General features: G+C 35.5%; 1 protein-coding gene across 6 annotated transcripts in view; it reads left to right on the plus strand.

Annotated features, from left to right (window-relative positions):
• The window catches only part of CADM2 (cell adhesion molecule 2), a 667772-nt gene extending 654009 nt beyond the window's left edge, over positions 1–13763 (plus strand). For all 6 annotated transcript variants that reach the window (XM_040566634.1, XM_040566596.1, XM_040566603.1 and 3 more), the window contains 2 exons: positions 7237–7362; positions 8968–13763. In XM_040566634.1, the coding sequence (XP_040422568.1) occupies positions 7237–7362; positions 8968–9086 (245 nt within the window). In that variant the 3' untranslated portion in view covers positions 9087–13763. The remainder of the gene's footprint in view (positions 1–7236; positions 7363–8967) is intronic.
• Positions 13764–17365: the final 3602 nt, after the last annotated feature.

The following is a 17365-nucleotide window of genomic DNA, read 5'->3' on the forward strand; positions in this document are numbered from 1 at the left end:
GGAGGCACTGAGCATTCTGGAACTTCAGAAGAAGATGAAAATTGAAATGCTGGAAGCAGAGTTAAGCCATCACCTGTCTGTTGTGCTACTGCCCAGAGATGACTCACTCAGGGAGAGAGATTTAACAGGGAAATTCTAGTCATCTGTGCCAGTTGTCTGTTTCTCTACATTCTCCCATTTCAGTAGCCAGAAGTTATAACTGGACAGGCTGCAAGTATTTCTTCAAAACCTGCTGAATTCACTTCATTATCCTCTACAGAAAGTAGGATGAAAGAAAAAAATTGCAGATTTTAGTGCTTTTTTTTTTTCTTAAGACAAAGTCTGAAGCAATTAATGAGTTTATTGAAGGACAAAAATACAGTGTTGTCAATAAGAGAATGCTGCTATGTGCTGTAATTAGAGGAACTGTTTCCTTCAGGAAACTGGAGCTTTTAAAGAAACAGTAAGAAAAGAAAAAGAAAAAAAAATTTAAAAGCTGTGTCAATGAAACAAAACACAAGACACAAAATCTGGAACAAGGCTCTAAGGACCCTGTAAAATAGTGTTAAACTTTTCATGTCTTAACCAATGTAGATATACAGCTGTCTTATTAGCATTATATTACAAAAAACAAATATACAAAAAAACAAACAAAAAACCACATATTTGCAAAGTAATAGATGTGGGTAATGTTTGTATTTACCTTGGATAAGGGCCCCTTATTTACAAATACACCCAAGAAAACCTTGCTCTTTTTACCTCCACTGAAAGAAATCTTAGATTCATAAGAACATGAACTCTCAAAAGGAGACGTAGATTCAGCTGCTGAAACATTAGTGTGGGACTTTTATCCTTCTGGGATGTGGTCTCTTCTTAATAGGAATGTATATATAATTCAATGCTTTGAAAAAAAACAGAGGCAAAATGTGCCAAATGTGCTACTGCAGTAATGTGGGAAGAAAAGGCTATCAATTCTTTTGAAGGTTTACAAGTAAACTTTTTTTTCTGCATGTCTTCTCTATGGTTGATGATGTCCTCCTATTAAAATAGCAGTTTATATATGCTGTATATTAGCACACTGTTTTGTTCTTCTTTGCTTCAGGCACTGAAGGAAAAAGAAGCCTGTCACATATTTTAAGTTCAGAATTGGTTAATAACAAAACACATTTTCAACAAACTTCACAACCAGCCCCCTTGGGCAGCTACTCTTTGCAATTTAAATGAAGGTTTAGAAACTTTCTTTTCCCCCTTAACCATACTTTCACAAGTTTCAAGTACACGTATTGTAGTGGTTAGCGGCATATTACAAAATGAGATTAAAAATACCTGTTTCAGCACTCCAGGCCAGGCAAGGGAAATTGAACTGTGTGATGCCCAAATTAAGATGCTAAAATGAGTAAAATCTACTCACCAGCATTTATCACATGCAGCACCAATGCCACTATTCCTAAATCAAATACCTTGTCAACTGTCAATCCAGTCCTATCTCTTTTCCATATTTGTGAGTAAATTCCTATCTTGGTCTTTTTTTTTCTTTTTTTTTTTTTTTCCTGCTCGAGTTAGACTAATCATTGAGGAATTATGTATGTATGTTATGTATTTACTTACTTGTTTTCCCCAAAGCTTACATTAATGGAACAATAAAAAATTGTACAGTCCTATGGTTGAAACTGGTGGATGATATTAGCCTAAATACATGTTTTAAATACAAGTTTATTCTATAGGCTGCAGAAAGAAATACTCTCTAGTTTCCAATGAGATTGTGCCTCATGGTTGACTGACTCTTAAACTGAGTTATCCAAATGCTATAGTGTGAGCTGACCCATTATGAGAGAAGAAGGAATAGAAGCAGGAAGGGTAGGTATGGAGGAAAGGAGAAAAAGGTGATGTGGGAAGGGCTGAGATGTTACAAATGGCTTCTAACCATGTGAAAAGCTTCAAAAGGTATCTGTGTCTTATTAGACACCAAAGAACTCACAATGGAGAGAAACCTTTATTGAAAAATTGATTCTTGGGCATAGATTTTGGATGAAGCTTTTGTCTCTATTAGGGTTTTTCCTTCCTGTAGGTTCTCTGATATTTGATGAGGTCTGAGCTCCTGCAGCAGTCCTTTCAGGACAGTTACAGGAAAACAATGATCTTGAGATCTATACTGTCTCTTAAAATTAGTTGTAATTGATCCATGGTTCTTAAGTAAGTAATTTGAAGAGCGTAAAAGAGCATGATCACACGAGCTCTCTCTCCTTAGGAAACCAAGCTGAAGTGCAGAGAAATGGGGGATATTTCTAATATAATATTTCTAATTTAACTTATATTTAGTGGTGAGCTTCAGAGAACCCAAAATGGAAGAGGCAGAGTTCCCTGTCCATTACTTGCTTGTTTTTGTCCTTATTATATTGTCCTGCAACTAAGGCAGTTAAAAAATACTTGCACTTAAAAATATTCATTGGCTTCCACCACACATTCTCACCCTGCCCTCATCTGCAGCAATTTACCAGCTCATCAAGTAGAGCAGAGCTTTTATTTATTTATTTATTTATTTATTTTGGGGGGTGGTGCTTTTAGGGTCTCCCCACCCCTAAATACACATTGCTTTACTGACCTGATTTTGAGCTAGACCCTTCAAACAATGGCTTTTTCCAAAGCATGAAGAGTTTGCAAAGTGTTAATAAGCCCCTGAAGCTGGGGAAAGAAGCAGAAGTCACTTGAAGAGATTTTGCTGCCATAATTGTGACGTGATACCGTACCCTAGGATCTCTTGCTGGAACAGTTCTCTTTTGACTAAGTAATGGATTGTTCATGAAATTAGTAAAACTGACTGTAGGCTGCTGGTTTCAGCACTTGTCTGAGAAATGGGACATTCCTCTTCTTTTTCCAGCCTTAAGGAACAGTAATTTACAAATAATATGTCTGCTTAATATGACCTCATTTTGTGAATGCTGTTTAACCTCCAGAGCAAATTAGGGCCTTTATTTCCAATTTTTATTTTAGTAGAAATGGTCAGTTTAAATTATTATTTTGGATCCCTCAAAACTAGGTATGTCGTATTCAAAGTGATTTTTGTGTAACTGTTCTAGTTCAACACCAGAGCAAAAAATACGCAAAAATAAAGTTTTACAGTAAAAGGGACTACTTGAGCACAGTCCCCAAAATAAGCAACCATTTCAGCATTCACAGATGTGCTTGTTCTCCCATGGCTCAGGAAAGGGTTATCTGACCCTTTCCTGGAGCCTGCCCAGTTAAGTCAACTATGCATAAATAAGAAGGAAACTTATGCAGGAAGGAAATGAAATTAGATGAATAATTACCATATACTTTATGGAAAAGCATGAAAAAATGTTTCAACATTTCTCTGCTTAACTAATGTGTGAAATCACATAAAAATATTTTACACTGAAACTTAGTCATCAGGTCACAAAATGCACTTATCTACTTACTTAATAGGTGTAAGGTTTATCTGATGTTTCACTCCTTAATGAACGATCCATTATTTTTCTCTTACTCATTTTAAGTATGTTATCTCTGTAAATCTGTGAATAAACATTAAATCCCAGAAGTTGAAAACAGATGGAATTTCGCAACATAAGCAATCAGTATTATGAAGGTACTTCCTACATTTAGGACAGAAACAAACAAACAAACAAAAATAATTATGAGCTTTACTGTCATTTTCTACTATAAAATTTTCTTAATCTCTTCAAAGATTGAAAAACAAAACAAAACAAAAGAGGAAAAAAAATGATCTTTGAAGACCTAGTCTGATTAAGAAATTTGGACTTCATTGTCTCAGTCCATGAGTATTGTTACTTCCTGTGCTCATGCAGTAAAAAACAGTCTATATTTTTAAAAGGAACAGACTGATTTTTTGTTTTTCCTGGAAACAGCTGAATTATAAGTATTTATTGCATAATTAAGATTTCATTTACTGGATATATGTATGTGGCAGGCTAAGATTTACATGGTAAAGCTCATGAAGCTTATAATGATAATCTAAAAATAATCCAAATAATTTTTTTTGTCATTATTTTTGTTTTTGTAAAGCAAACTTTGGAGTGGTCAGCACCCAAATACATACTTAACACTTTCAACAACTCCAATAGGAGTTGGTAATGAAAATGCCCAGAACACTTGGATAATTGTATTTCCTCACTGTATAAATACCTAAAATACAAAATGACATATTTTCTAAACTGCTGTATTTCTACCTTTCAGATACCATTCAGGCACTTTTTGACATAGTAATTATTTATGAGATGGTAGATAGTCCCAGATCTATAATTCACTCACGGGGCTTAGGTCATTTCATGAATGGCAAATATATAGTACATTACTCTGTATGCATAATGTAGAGCATATTTATATTTAATGTTAACATTATGTTTCTGTGAGGATAATATTTCTATGAGGAGCTCTTCCTGTTTATAGTATTGTTTATGTTGTGCAGGTTTTCATTTTGCTGTGAAAGAATGCTTGTTTCTCAAGAAAATGTTGGACACTTTTGAGGATCTTTCTTTATTTCCTTTCCTTCCATCTGTTTTTTCATTTTTTTTTTCTTTTTAACAAATGATTTTTTTTTCCCAGTGGTAATACTGGAAATAAGTCATGTACAATGTATTTGTGGAAAAAAATGTGTGACAGTATTTATCAATATAATCTTTCTCTCATACCAATGTTAAGAGATTTTACCAGAAATACAATACTACCTTTGCATTCCAATGAAAACGTAAAATTAATTTTAAAGTTAAAAATGTCAACCTACAGAAACAGTAGAGTCTCATTAATCTTCATTTATATGTGGGGAACCTTATATTTATGCTAGCTTTATGTAACTTCAGGTAGTCCATTGAATTGCATATGTCAGAGGAGGAGTGAGGTCCTATATATAGGAAATCACCTAAGGAAGAAAACGCAGAGGCATATTCATCACAGTGTACTGTGAGCATTTTTATCTGTAATGTTTATTAAAGCTCACAGAAGAGAGATGTGTAAATCTGAGTATTGAGCTTGGACACTTCAATCAGCTTTTCAAGAAATGCCTCCAGATAAAGTGCCGTGCTAGTCCTTCTTTGGATTATACTCTGCATCAGGAAGTATATTATCCCTCAAACTACCTCCTTTAATTCATTAATTTTACTGCTAGTATATTAGCAAGTATATAGGACTATTAGTGAGAAAACAAGTTCATACTGTTCCTGGCCTGGTGCTGAGGAAGAGTATCTCCTGCAGCTTGCATGCAGCAGCTGGGGATGTTGCTGCTCCTGAGTGCCCAAATTTGTGCTGCCTTATAGCCACAGGGAGCAGGTTTACAGCAACTTTGCCACAGGCACCACAGAAGGAGGAATTTGCTAGATGGCTCTAGCAGGCTGACAGTTCTGCAGCAAGCTGTCACCTTCCATTTTCTTAAGTCAGCAATCACCTCCTTACTCGCCATGGAAAGCAGAGCCTCTGCAAGGCTTGGGGAAGGATGGCCCCAAGCTGTGGCTTTGGGGTGATGAGACTTCAGCCCTCTTGTTTCTTTCCACAAGGCTGCTGGCATACGAAGCTCAGGGTCATTTTTGATCACCAAAATAGAGCCAATGGCCTTTTGAACTTATCCTCCATAGTCAGCATAGTGAACCAACAGTAGCATCATACCAAGAGGCTCATGGGGACAGAGGAGGAGGCAGGTACAGCTATAAAGTGTTTCTAGCTTTCTTGAGGCCCCTAATAAGTTTGCTGTCATGTCTGCAGAATTGCTGTAGGCATTTCCCGCAAAGTCCTCTTAGCAGCCAGAAGAGAAACAGCTGGGAGTTGTGAAGCTAGCAATAAGTGGAGAAGCCATGCCTCATGGATTCAGTGACTGTGAAGAGCAGAACAGTGTCTATAACCATGGACCACACTGCTCTGTGCTCCAGCAAACCTGAAAGTGCAGTTTCAGTCTGCCTGACAGTTTACAAAAGGAGGGAAAAGCATGCTTCTTTCCTTTCATCTATATAATGCTATATTTGTATACATTTGTGTGTATATAGATATATTTATGCATCTCATCATAACACAGTGATCCCGGTCAGCAGAACATAGTTATGGTATCACAAAATCACAGTTCCTAGGCATTACCAGAGACCATTTAATCATCTTTACAGGGTTGCCCTCTTTTCTGTGTAATTATTTTTCCTGCCTTTCTCTTTTGCAAAACAAAGAAGTTGTTTGCAAACTATCCGTAGAATATAAATAGCTCCTACAAGGGAAATGCCCTTGAAGCAGTGTGTGTAGACTGACGGCAACATAGAGAACATGCTGATAGCATCTTGAGAGAATTACTATTACTTTGTAGCAGAGGCATTTTCATTAAAACAGCAATTTTAGCAGGATCCTTCGATTGATTTTTTTTATTTCTTTTGCATATTTCAGATGAGTCAACAGTCAAAGGTTGCTGGTTCATTATTCAAAAGCTCCAAAGAACCACTCATCCATAAGTAGTGTCATTTCTCTGTGATTGCTCTTTTGCAACTTCTGTAAAGCACCAGCTAACAGAACAGACAAATGACCAGCAGAGAAGCTTGAATCTGACAGTATTCACAGTAGCACCCTGCCAAGAGTTAGTAAAATGAAGCTGCTAGTACACTGCTGTATATATTGCAGCTTGTTCAGTTTGGGCATTAATAGAGTATTCACAGTAAATTCTCAAACTGAGGATTGAGAGTGAATGATGATCTTTCAGGTTGCCTGATACCTTTATCTGACCGAATTCATGCAGACTCAGCCATGTGCAGAGGAACTTGGCAAGGCTGCACTTTATCTGCCTTTTTATTTCTGGTGCAATAGGATAGGAATGAGAGGAAGAGAATATATAAGGGTTCCCCACTGAGAATCAAGTCTATAAATTATGTATTATGCAGACACTATTCTGCTGATGCTATCTGATCCCCAATTCTCAGCTCCTTGTTTTTCCTTCTATAAATAGCTGTGGCCAGGTTTTCAGTTGTAAAATGACGAGGACAAAACCAAAAACCTTTCCCATTTAATAACCTCTGCCAAAGAAGAAGAAGGTAATATTTTTCATAACTGTGATGTCCTCAGGGTTTTAACAATCTGGGAATACAAGCAGCACTATGTTGTTGATAAGATACTGGTAGTAAAAATGGGAATAACCATGCTGAATATTAAACAGAGAAATGCCCTATTTTCAGGATGACCAGTATAAAACTTGGTATTGTGAATTTTCCTGTCAGTTTTTGTCTGTATAGGACCACTTTTGGTTTTTGTTTCTTCCTCTAGATCCAAATGCTTTGGCTGGACAGACCGGACCTGACCACGCTCTTATAGGAGGAATAGTGGCTGTAGTTGTCTTTGTAACGCTATGTTCTATAATTCTCCTTGGTCGATACCTGGCAAGACATAAAGGTAGGATAGATTTAGTGGAACTTCAGTCCCTTTTGGAAGCAAGGCATGATTTCACCTGGGAATGCTGTTCCCTTTCACCTTCCCCATCTACTGAATTATTTGGACAAGCAAGCTCAGTTCACACTCTAGTCATGCGTGAAGTTCCTGAATTTTTATCCAGTTTTTCACTGGACTAAGGCAAAGGATATCTAGTTACATGCCCATATCATGAATCAGTGATTTAGAGAGACTAAGAGACAAGATTGCCCCTTGGTTTTAGCCTTTAGCTATAGGCACTTGATTAAACAATTTCATAATTTTAACTAGTAGATCAACTCAGCAGTACATATAAAAATATATATATATAATAAGATAATATATCAATATGTAATACATAATTATATTACATATAACAAGATTTTTCTTGTGCTGATACTTTAAATATTCATTTAAAAGATAATTTGAAATACTGATTGGGAATTTTTAGATCAGTGACTCTTCTACTAATAGTCCTACCAGAATAAGGGTATCGTTCCTGGGTCAAGCTTTACTTTAGTCAGAGATTTTACCTTAAGAACTCTGTTCCCTTCATTTTGAATCTTCACCACCATCAGAGATAAGAGGGATGGAGTGACACTGCTTTCTGACTAAGCCTCTCTATGATCCCATTTTGACCTAGTTAATTCCAAAATCATTTTGTGAGATTTAACCTCTGAATGGCTTGCAGACCAGTTGTTAAAACTCAGTTGATTCCCATACCTCCCCCTCCCAAAAAAAAAAAAAAAAAAAAAGGCTATGAAGAAAGGATTAGTGTTGGCAGTAACTCCTTAAATTTCACTTTAGGTAGGGTAATCATATGGTGAGCAGACCTAAGCTGATAAAAATACTATTTTAATTTGATTAGACTGTGTGGGGGAAAAATAAGCTAGTGAAAATGTGTCTCTTTTGTTTACTTTTCTGAATGAAAACATATGCATCTTATGCCAACATAAATCATACTTTCACAAAGGAAAAAGGCGATTGTGCACAATTATTTTTATTCATACCTTGAGTGTAAGAATGTCTGTGATAGTATAATACGAGTGGGTCTAATTAATGAAACTACCTCAGTTTTGTAATTCTTGGAAATGACCGTGATACAATTCAATAAAATTAAAGTAAAATTAAAGCATAGATAAGATCATGCAAAATAAAAGCACAAAAATCAGTGGCTATTAAAAAGAAAGCATTTATGAATATCTAAATCTCCAAGGTTGGTTTGATTTTAATGGGTACCCATTCATCAAAATAACCAAGATTTTATCATTTATTGTATAATTGCAAAATATATTGCATATTACTGCAGCTAGATAAAATGGACTTTTCTTAAAATATTTCCTTAATTTAATGTGGATATATGTGAATTTGTGTATGTGGATTACCAGTGTTAATACTATAAATATTTCTTAGACAAATTAGGAACTTGAGCATACCTGTCTTATTCACACTAAAATTGTGTAATAATATTTGTCCATTCATAAGGCAATTGGAGTATTGTTAGGAATGTACTTCCTATAATATAGTGTAAAACTAAAAAAAAAAAACAACTAATCTCTTTTTTTTTTCTTGTTGTGCTGATTCCTATAGGAACGTATTTAACAAATGAAGCAAAAGGAGCTGAAGATGCACCTGATGCCGACACAGCCATTATCAATGCAGAAGGCAGCCAAGTCAATGCAGAGGAGAAAAAAGAGTATTTCATTTAGATGCAGAGCTAGAATCTTGGGAGTTTTACTTATCAGGCTGACTGCTGGAGAAAACTGGCTATCATTTTTCAGAATTCATTTCTGCCACCTTCTGCTATCTCTATTAACTTGCATACCTGCTATAAGTAGCCAGTTTATGCCAACAATCAGCTGTTGACATCCTCATTCTATAATTACAGTATCATGCATAAAGCAGGACATTTCTTATTGCCTAAAATTCATGTCCACTGCTCTCTTAACATACAGTGCTTGAATATACAGCCTTAACAATGTTAATCATCTTAATTCAAGTTTTCTACATTTTTAAGTGTTATGCAGCTTTCTTCTTTTTCAGTTTTCTTTTACCATGGTCCCTACTAGTATGTCATAGAACAATATTCATAACAAATACTATTAGGTAAGGACCTAATTTACTTACAGAAAAAGTTAAGTCTAAGATTAGAGGTTTACAAAAAATGTTTTATACATGTCAAAGAGCAACTTGTTTTTGAGACATATGCCCTAGGAAATACAAACAGAAGTCTTTGTAGAATAGTTTCTTGTATGCTTGGATTTGGTGGGAAAAAAAAAAAAAAGAAAGAAAAAAAAACCTGTCCACTGAATTTTTTGTTTTGTTTTGCTTTGCTTTGTTATGTTTTAAATGGTACCTTGACAACAGTGCCATGTTTCAGTGGTAAAAACATACTGAATAGCTATACAAATTCTGCAAAGTTAGATAATAGTGCTTGATTTGAAACAAATTTGTCCTGCCCTTCTGCTTGTTGGAATCACAAAGCTTAGAGGTTGTTTTGAGTAATTTTTGTTTTTATAATTTATTTGCTTCACATGGACTCACCTGCTACTCAAATTTGAAGTGTTCATGGGGCACGACTGCAAGACATTTTAGTATCTGTATATAGTGCATATAATAAATTTAATTAAACATTATTTGATACATATTTAACTTTTTTGGCAGTAGCTAAGTCAGTCACAAGTAAGCATTTTCTAATGTCCATTATATCCCTTTAAATATGACTCAAAACAATATTCTGAGTAGATAACGTATAAGTATTTTTTTGTCTGTATGTCCTAGCACTGTTCAGCAGCAAACTTTTCTAGTTCTTGTTAATTTTTTCTTTGTTATACAATGGAAGCACAATGTATAAGGAAAGGTAGTTTTAAGCTAACAACCAGTGCACAGCCTCAGGTTTTAAATTACAACCACATTTGATTACTATCCTTAAAAAATACTATTGAGTTGCAAAAATTCTCAATTTTTAATTTGGCAGTTCCAGAGCTGCTTCTCTATGTTGGTTTGCCAAAAAAAAAAAAAAAGAAAAAAAGAAAAAAAGAAAAAAAAAAGAAAAAATAGAAGTGTTAAAACAAAAGATATATGTTTTGTGTATACAGTAAATGGACTAATTCTTTATATTAAATTCCTGTCTATGCATTTTGTGAGGTACAAACTTATGTCACCGTGAATGATAGAGAATTCCTGCCATGCTTTTAGCTCCACAGTGAAAGTCTCTGTTTGGATTATTTCTGAAATTTTTTTGTGTAATTGACAGCTGAAAAATCACATGCTCTTAACTACGACAACAAAACACTATAAGCCCATTGGCTTATTTCCTCTTCCAATGAAGTAACAAGGTTGCCGTATCAGCTCTTGGTAATGATTCTACACTGGAGAATGCAAGTTAGTCTCGATGGAGTTTGTTGTACTCCTAAGTTTTGCACCTTTGACAAAGGAATATTTCTCTCTCGTTGCTGTACTTGTGAAGCCTAAAAGCATGATGGTCTGCTGTAAAGGACCTTGTCCTGGGATTTTATTTTTGTGTGGGAAAGGGAGAGTTTGGAATATGACATCGTGTAGTATGGTAAAATGGAAGATAAAGGTGCTGTCAGATTATTTATCAGAAGAGTATAAACCTTTTAAGGACAATATTAGAGTATTTTAATTGTTTTTGTTGAAGCATTTATCTTGTTAATTTCTAAGAAAAAAGGGTGACGTCAATCAAAGCAGCACTTTTTTTCAAAATATACAGACATAAATAATATGATGTGGTTGAGTGTTAACATAATAAATCATATACAGTATGACATTTTAAAGAAATAAGTCTGCATTGATGTGATTGCATGCTTGTTTTTACAGTTCACTCCATACCCATCTGTGGAAAAATGCAATAATACGTTAATATAATATGGTAGTTTGAGAGAACCAGGTAGGTGCTACTAGACACATTGAAAACTAGTATAGGTTTACAAGATATTCATGTCTTTCAAAACATACACATATAAGAAGGCTGGCAAAGGAAGTCATTCTATTTAGTACCAAAAATATGGGTTCTTGACACTACTGTAAGTCCCATTAGCTATAGTACAATATCACATACTACAAGGTTTTATTTCAGGACCTGGGGCCCAACTCAACTAAGCATCTAAGCACATGCTCAGCGTCAGGCATGGGAGAAGTTCCATTGAACTGTAAGGCACTATTCTAATGCGTAAAAAGAAGTGCTTCCCTGAACAAGGGCCTTATTTGCTCAAGTGGAATTCCCCACAGGCATGGTATTTATGCCTTTTTTGCGTTCTTCCTAGCTCCAGCTTGCTTGAATGGTAGGGTTATTACTTGAACCATTACCCAACCAAGGTCAGACAGGACCTTCAAAAGTAGGATTGCCCTTGGGGTAACTGTTTTGAACCATTTTCTCCAGTGGCATAAAAACAGCATTTAAATTTTGCAAAAACAGATATAAATTGGACTGTTGAAATGGATTATTTCATTGGTTTTTAATTGCAGTTTCTCACATGTGCGGGTTTTTAATACAGTTGATCATTTGTTAGCTTGTACCTTGTAATGTCGCTTACATCTGTGCAAAGCAGATGCAAAAAGCACCACAACAAGAAGTCACAAATGACAAATTCTGACTTTACAAGCCTATCTAGTCCTCACAGATTTAAATTACTACACCAGGTGTGAAGAGGCATCATTCTCTTATAAGCAGAACCATGACTCAAAGCTAAGGATATTCAGTAGGCTGTTTTTTAACCAGTTGTCTGTTTCCTTTATTTGAGATCCCATTCTGAAAGTCCCCTTTGATGATGGTTTCAAGGTACCTAGCAAATGCATAAAATGAAGGCTCTGAATGGGAACCACATTAGCTAAAATGTTTGTGACATCTTCTCCCACATGCACACGCAGAGTAGCTTTCTCAAGACCAGGTAGCTAATTTCTGCCAATGTACTGTTTACAGTGTCAATTGCTGATTATTTCTACATTTTAAATGTTTTTTTGTTTGTTTGTTTGTTTGTTTTAATTTAATTTTATGTTTTTCCTAATGCTTCAAGAACATGAAAGTGATGCATCAGAAGACAAGGGGTGCATCCTCCCACTCTTTTAGTGTCAACTGACAAAGCAAGAAACGGTTTAAGGAACCTGATGTTTAACTTGAGGCTCAGAATTTAAGCTAGAACACTTTAAAAAGCTTTCACGTTACTTAAGGATGGTTCATCTTGCACTGAGATTCCCTCTATAAAGGAATACGTGAAGAAGACCAACTTTTCTAAATAAGACATGAAAGTTAACATCTTGTGTATTTTCATTACAGTATAATATATATATATAACTATTTCAATGAAAAAAAAGACAGAATCATCTGTAATTATGTAATTCATGATTGTAACAGCACTGAAGTTACCATGTACGCACATGTACAGTAGCTATATCAACAGTTACAGCGTAGTTACATGTACTTCCCTGTAACATAGCCGTTATAGTGTAATTTAGTGCCACTTATTGTAAAGTGTTACCAAAAGGAAAACAGAGTTCTTACCTTTACAATTCCATTCAAATTAAAGGTAAGTTTATAAAATTAGCACCATAAATCTGATACTACATTTCTTAATTAAGGAGGTGATTTAAGTCTTCATGTTCACGCTGCAGCTTCCCCCACCGCTTATCCAGACTCCTCCAAGTGTCTGATCTCTACACTCCTAGGAACTGGTAATCTGTGATGAACATACCAAAAATCCAGCTACTTCAACTTTAATTGAATAAGCTGCCTAATAGAGAAAAAGGAAACAAAAAATATGTGAGTAATGCTTTTTATTAAGTGGCACAAAGTACACACTAAAAACTATGCAAAAATATAGGTAAATACAGTGTACTTACATGTAAGTATCTTGTACTTGCTGTGTGTGGATATTGGAAAACCATGTAATTATAATATGCATTTTGATTATTTCAAACAGGGGGACAACCCCTAACAGTTACAAGGAATACCTGAAAGGTACATATACAAGCAGTGGATATCTTAATGCAATATGTGTAATTCCTCTACAACTAATTTATAAAAATGCTTATACCACTTCTCATTCCCACTAGCTTTAATTTCCATCTCTTTAAGGCCCATTAAATAGCACTGAAACACCTTTAGGCAAAGTAAGACACTGACTCTGCTAACAACTTTGCTGCCAGCATTCTGTGTGTCTGGCAACGCTGTTCAGTAATCTATTTCTGGCTCAACAGCACAAATTTCCTCTTCTTTTCTGTCCTCAAGGGAGCCTAGTATGTTAAGATGCTGAAATATGCTGCCATATGCCCTGGTATTTTTAGCAGGAACAACAGAGAAAGAGAGAGAGAACTGCGTTCTCCTGACCCCTATTTTGCTGAATCACCTCACCTGGAATTTCCACTACTTGCTCAGTAACGCCAGGCAATCTTAAGTTGTAAGTACCAAATGCTTCCATCAGAGCACAGAGGATGCCTTTAATGATAAAGCTAACGTTTTGTAAATGTGGAGTTTTGTATTACTGATCATTTTTATTCTTGCCACTTTTCCATCAGACCCTACCAGAAGGAATGCGCTGAAAGACAGATAAAGGCAGATAACATAGAATAGCAAAAGAAGAAAAGAATATTGTAAGCCTTTTTTTTTTTTCCTGCCATTACTATAACCCTCCTTTGTGTCATATGTAACAGGCAAATAGATGCATTTAGCAATTGCCATTAGCATCACTCTGCACTGTACTATTCCTAGAATAGGACATCTACCTCTTAGTCTATGAGATATTTATATACATTTTAAATTACTACTGAGTGTTTGATGTAGTCTTGAAGTAAGATAATTATATTTTTTTTTCTGCTAAAAATAGAAAGAAAATATTGCCTGGGTTCATGATACTTGCCCTATTCTTTACTAACTTTGGGATACTATGAGATTATAACAGGGCATAAGGACACAGCCTCAGCTGGTATAAATCAGCTTCACTCTGTTGCCTTAAATGTGTGGCCAATTTACACTGGCTGGGGATTCATCCCAAACAGCTTAAAAATAAACTGCTATAACACATCAATATTTAGTCAGTACTAGACAATGACATGCAATCCAACCGCAACACATTTCTTTCCAGTAAAAGGCATGCAATTTTGAAGAGAAACTTTTTTAAAGCACATGCAAGCTTTTGAATTAAATATGCAATACCAATACTGTTGAGATATTCTGGGATGTCTCTTACTTATATTTAAAAATAATACTGCTGGAGCATGTTTACATTAAAACATTCAATGCATGGGGGACAGGGAAGGACTATTGGAAACAATAAGAGAAAATTAAATGGACAGAGCAGCTTTTGATGTCAACAGAGCAGAGTAGAAACTCTTACCAGAAGTGGCACTTCCTACATTATTTCCTACATGATTGTTCAGAGTGGGTCTGACCTATTACCTCTAATGCAAATGAGAGTTGTCTACTTAGTGCTGACAGAAGCTAGCACAGTTCCTTCCTCTGTCGATGAATCTCACATAGCACTCTGCACTTGCTTTAACTCAGGAGGAAATAAGGGTACAAACATGGTTTAACAGCACACTTCTGTATCGCTCCACATTTTTGGGATGCTCTAAGCTTCATGTGCTTCTAGCAGCCCTTAAGGGAATTCTTCCAGCATTTAGGAATCACCTTATTTCCACACCATGTTCATTTTCTTCAGCACTGTTTAATGTACTCACAACCAGACAGAAGGTGGTGTAGAGCCAGTACAGTGTCTCTGCAGTACTAGGGGATTCCTGTAGCAGGGTTTCTTTCAGCAGATGAGAGGAAAAAAATTTTTTTTGACTTCTGTGTTTACCATAGATCATCCCTCCTTGTTCTGTGTCTTAAGTAATTTATTCTCTGCTGGCTAAAAGCAGCAGTCTGATTGGAATAGAGGTAGAAAACAAAGTCTCGCTTCTGAAAGGAGCAGTCTGTGTTACTATTGGAGAAAAGTTTGAGGATTAATTTTTTATTTTTTATTTTTTTAAGATTTCAGATGTACAGCCAAGCCTGTTGGGGTCAGCACTTCAGCACTTTCCCTGTGTTCAGGGTTAAGCCAGCAGTGTTTCATGTGTGAGCTTCGATCTCACATTTCAGCACAAACTACACACAGCCTTACCCTGCCCTTATGCATAGTGCTGAAAATCACTGATACTGTTTTGTTCTAGATACACTCAGTTTTTTAGTCCTATTCTACAATGAAACCATAGAAGGGTCTTCATAATACATTCAAAAGGAGGGTTTTTATAAAGAAAATAATAATGAACATCATAAACTGTTAGTGTTGATTACTAAGAGGACAAAAAATTTTAATTGCTCGACTGAATTCTTTAGTACTTCCTCTTTCCTTCCTTTCTGTGCATATTAATTAATGTTAGTAAATACACAGTTGCACATGCTATCCTTTTTCAGTGAAAGCAGATTTCCTTATATCCCTATATAACATCCATAGGAATATGCAAATATGACCTACAGTCATCTGCTTCTGCCTCTGCAGTGAGCCAAGTGTGAATTCATGGGTTACTGGATTCATATACATCTTGCTTCCTTAAAAGCTGGATACAATATGCCTATTGATTTCAAAAGAATGAGGCTCAAATCCGTAATGCATGTTTGAGTTGCTATTTAGTTCTTTAGGAACAGAATTATAAAGCATACCTTGTGCATCCTCTTCTTTTAGCCCAGATATTTTTTAACGACCAAACAAACAAATAAATAAATAAAATCAGTTCAGCAGGAACTTTTCTAAAGTAAATAAAAAGGCATAATTTGTGAAATGACTATTACAACTTCATGTGTTCATAGTCAGTGTAAGTCTATTTTCTTAAGAAGACCAATATACTTTGTCCTTATACTGGCAGTTTATGGCCTTTGGAAGGATACATTTGAATGGTTCAAAAATACAAACACTAACCTTTAAAAAAAAACCATGGGAATTAAACATATTGCACTGCTGATGGAGACACATTTACTTTATTTAATTTCCTCATTAACAACTTTAAGCAGACAAAATGCATATTGTAATGTTAGGTACATGACACTTGCATGTTGCTATGCCTATATACTTACAAAGTATTCAATGTGTACTTAGTGGCGCTTAAAAAATGTCATGTACAATTCTTCTAAACATTCTTACAGGGTTCCCATTTGCACTTCATCTTTCAGAAAAGTCTTGTCAGAAAAATGTCTGATGAATATTATTGAAAAAAAATAAAATTTCAATTTTAGTTATCTGTTGGACATTTCTGAATTGTCTATTCATTTAATATATTTCCTGATGCTTGCCAGTTTGGCAGTGGAGTTGATTTAGACCAGTGGCTGTACACACAGACTGTTCACTGAGCCATTTTTGCTGTTTCTGATAGAATTTTTATAATCATATACTTCTTTAAATATTAATCCTGAGATTATAAGCAATTATCTAAGAAAATAATCTGTGAGAGTGGTATTTTTCAGATAATTATAAATTATATTATTTAATGTCTGTAGACTATTTACTGTGTATTGTTTTATAGTTCCTTCTGACTGACAAAGTAACAACTTTTAGATGCTGTCCTCACTGTAGGAGAAACTCATGCTTCTGAAGAGGTCAAGTGCTGAAATGCACAGGCATTTGAGTGTGTGGGACTTGAATGGTGGCTCATCCCCCTGAAGGAGAGAAAATTCATGCAAGGTTTTCTACACCACTTACCATGCTTGAATTGATGCTGTAAAGGACAAGAAGGCCACTGGGGTCAAAGGAAGAGAGACAAATGTAATGTGAAGAGGAAATTTTGGGAGGGTCCATGTTTATGAAAAAGAAACAAATCCCAGATGTAGAGGGGGACACTGGTGCCTCTGTGCAAAGAGCACTAGTACAAGTGCTATTGTGCATCTCTGATGGCAATTTTCCTATGACCCAAAGTAAGCCTGCATTTGAGAACTGTACAGACCTGTTGCATTCGTCAGATTTGTCCTTATTATTTCTTTTTGCTAAACCAAAATATGTTC

Source organism: Cygnus olor, chromosome 1, assembly GCF_009769625.2.
Source record: "Cygnus olor isolate bCygOlo1 chromosome 1, bCygOlo1.pri.v2, whole genome shotgun sequence".
NCBI classification, from domain to species: Eukaryota; Metazoa; Chordata; class Aves; order Anseriformes; family Anatidae; genus Cygnus; species Cygnus olor.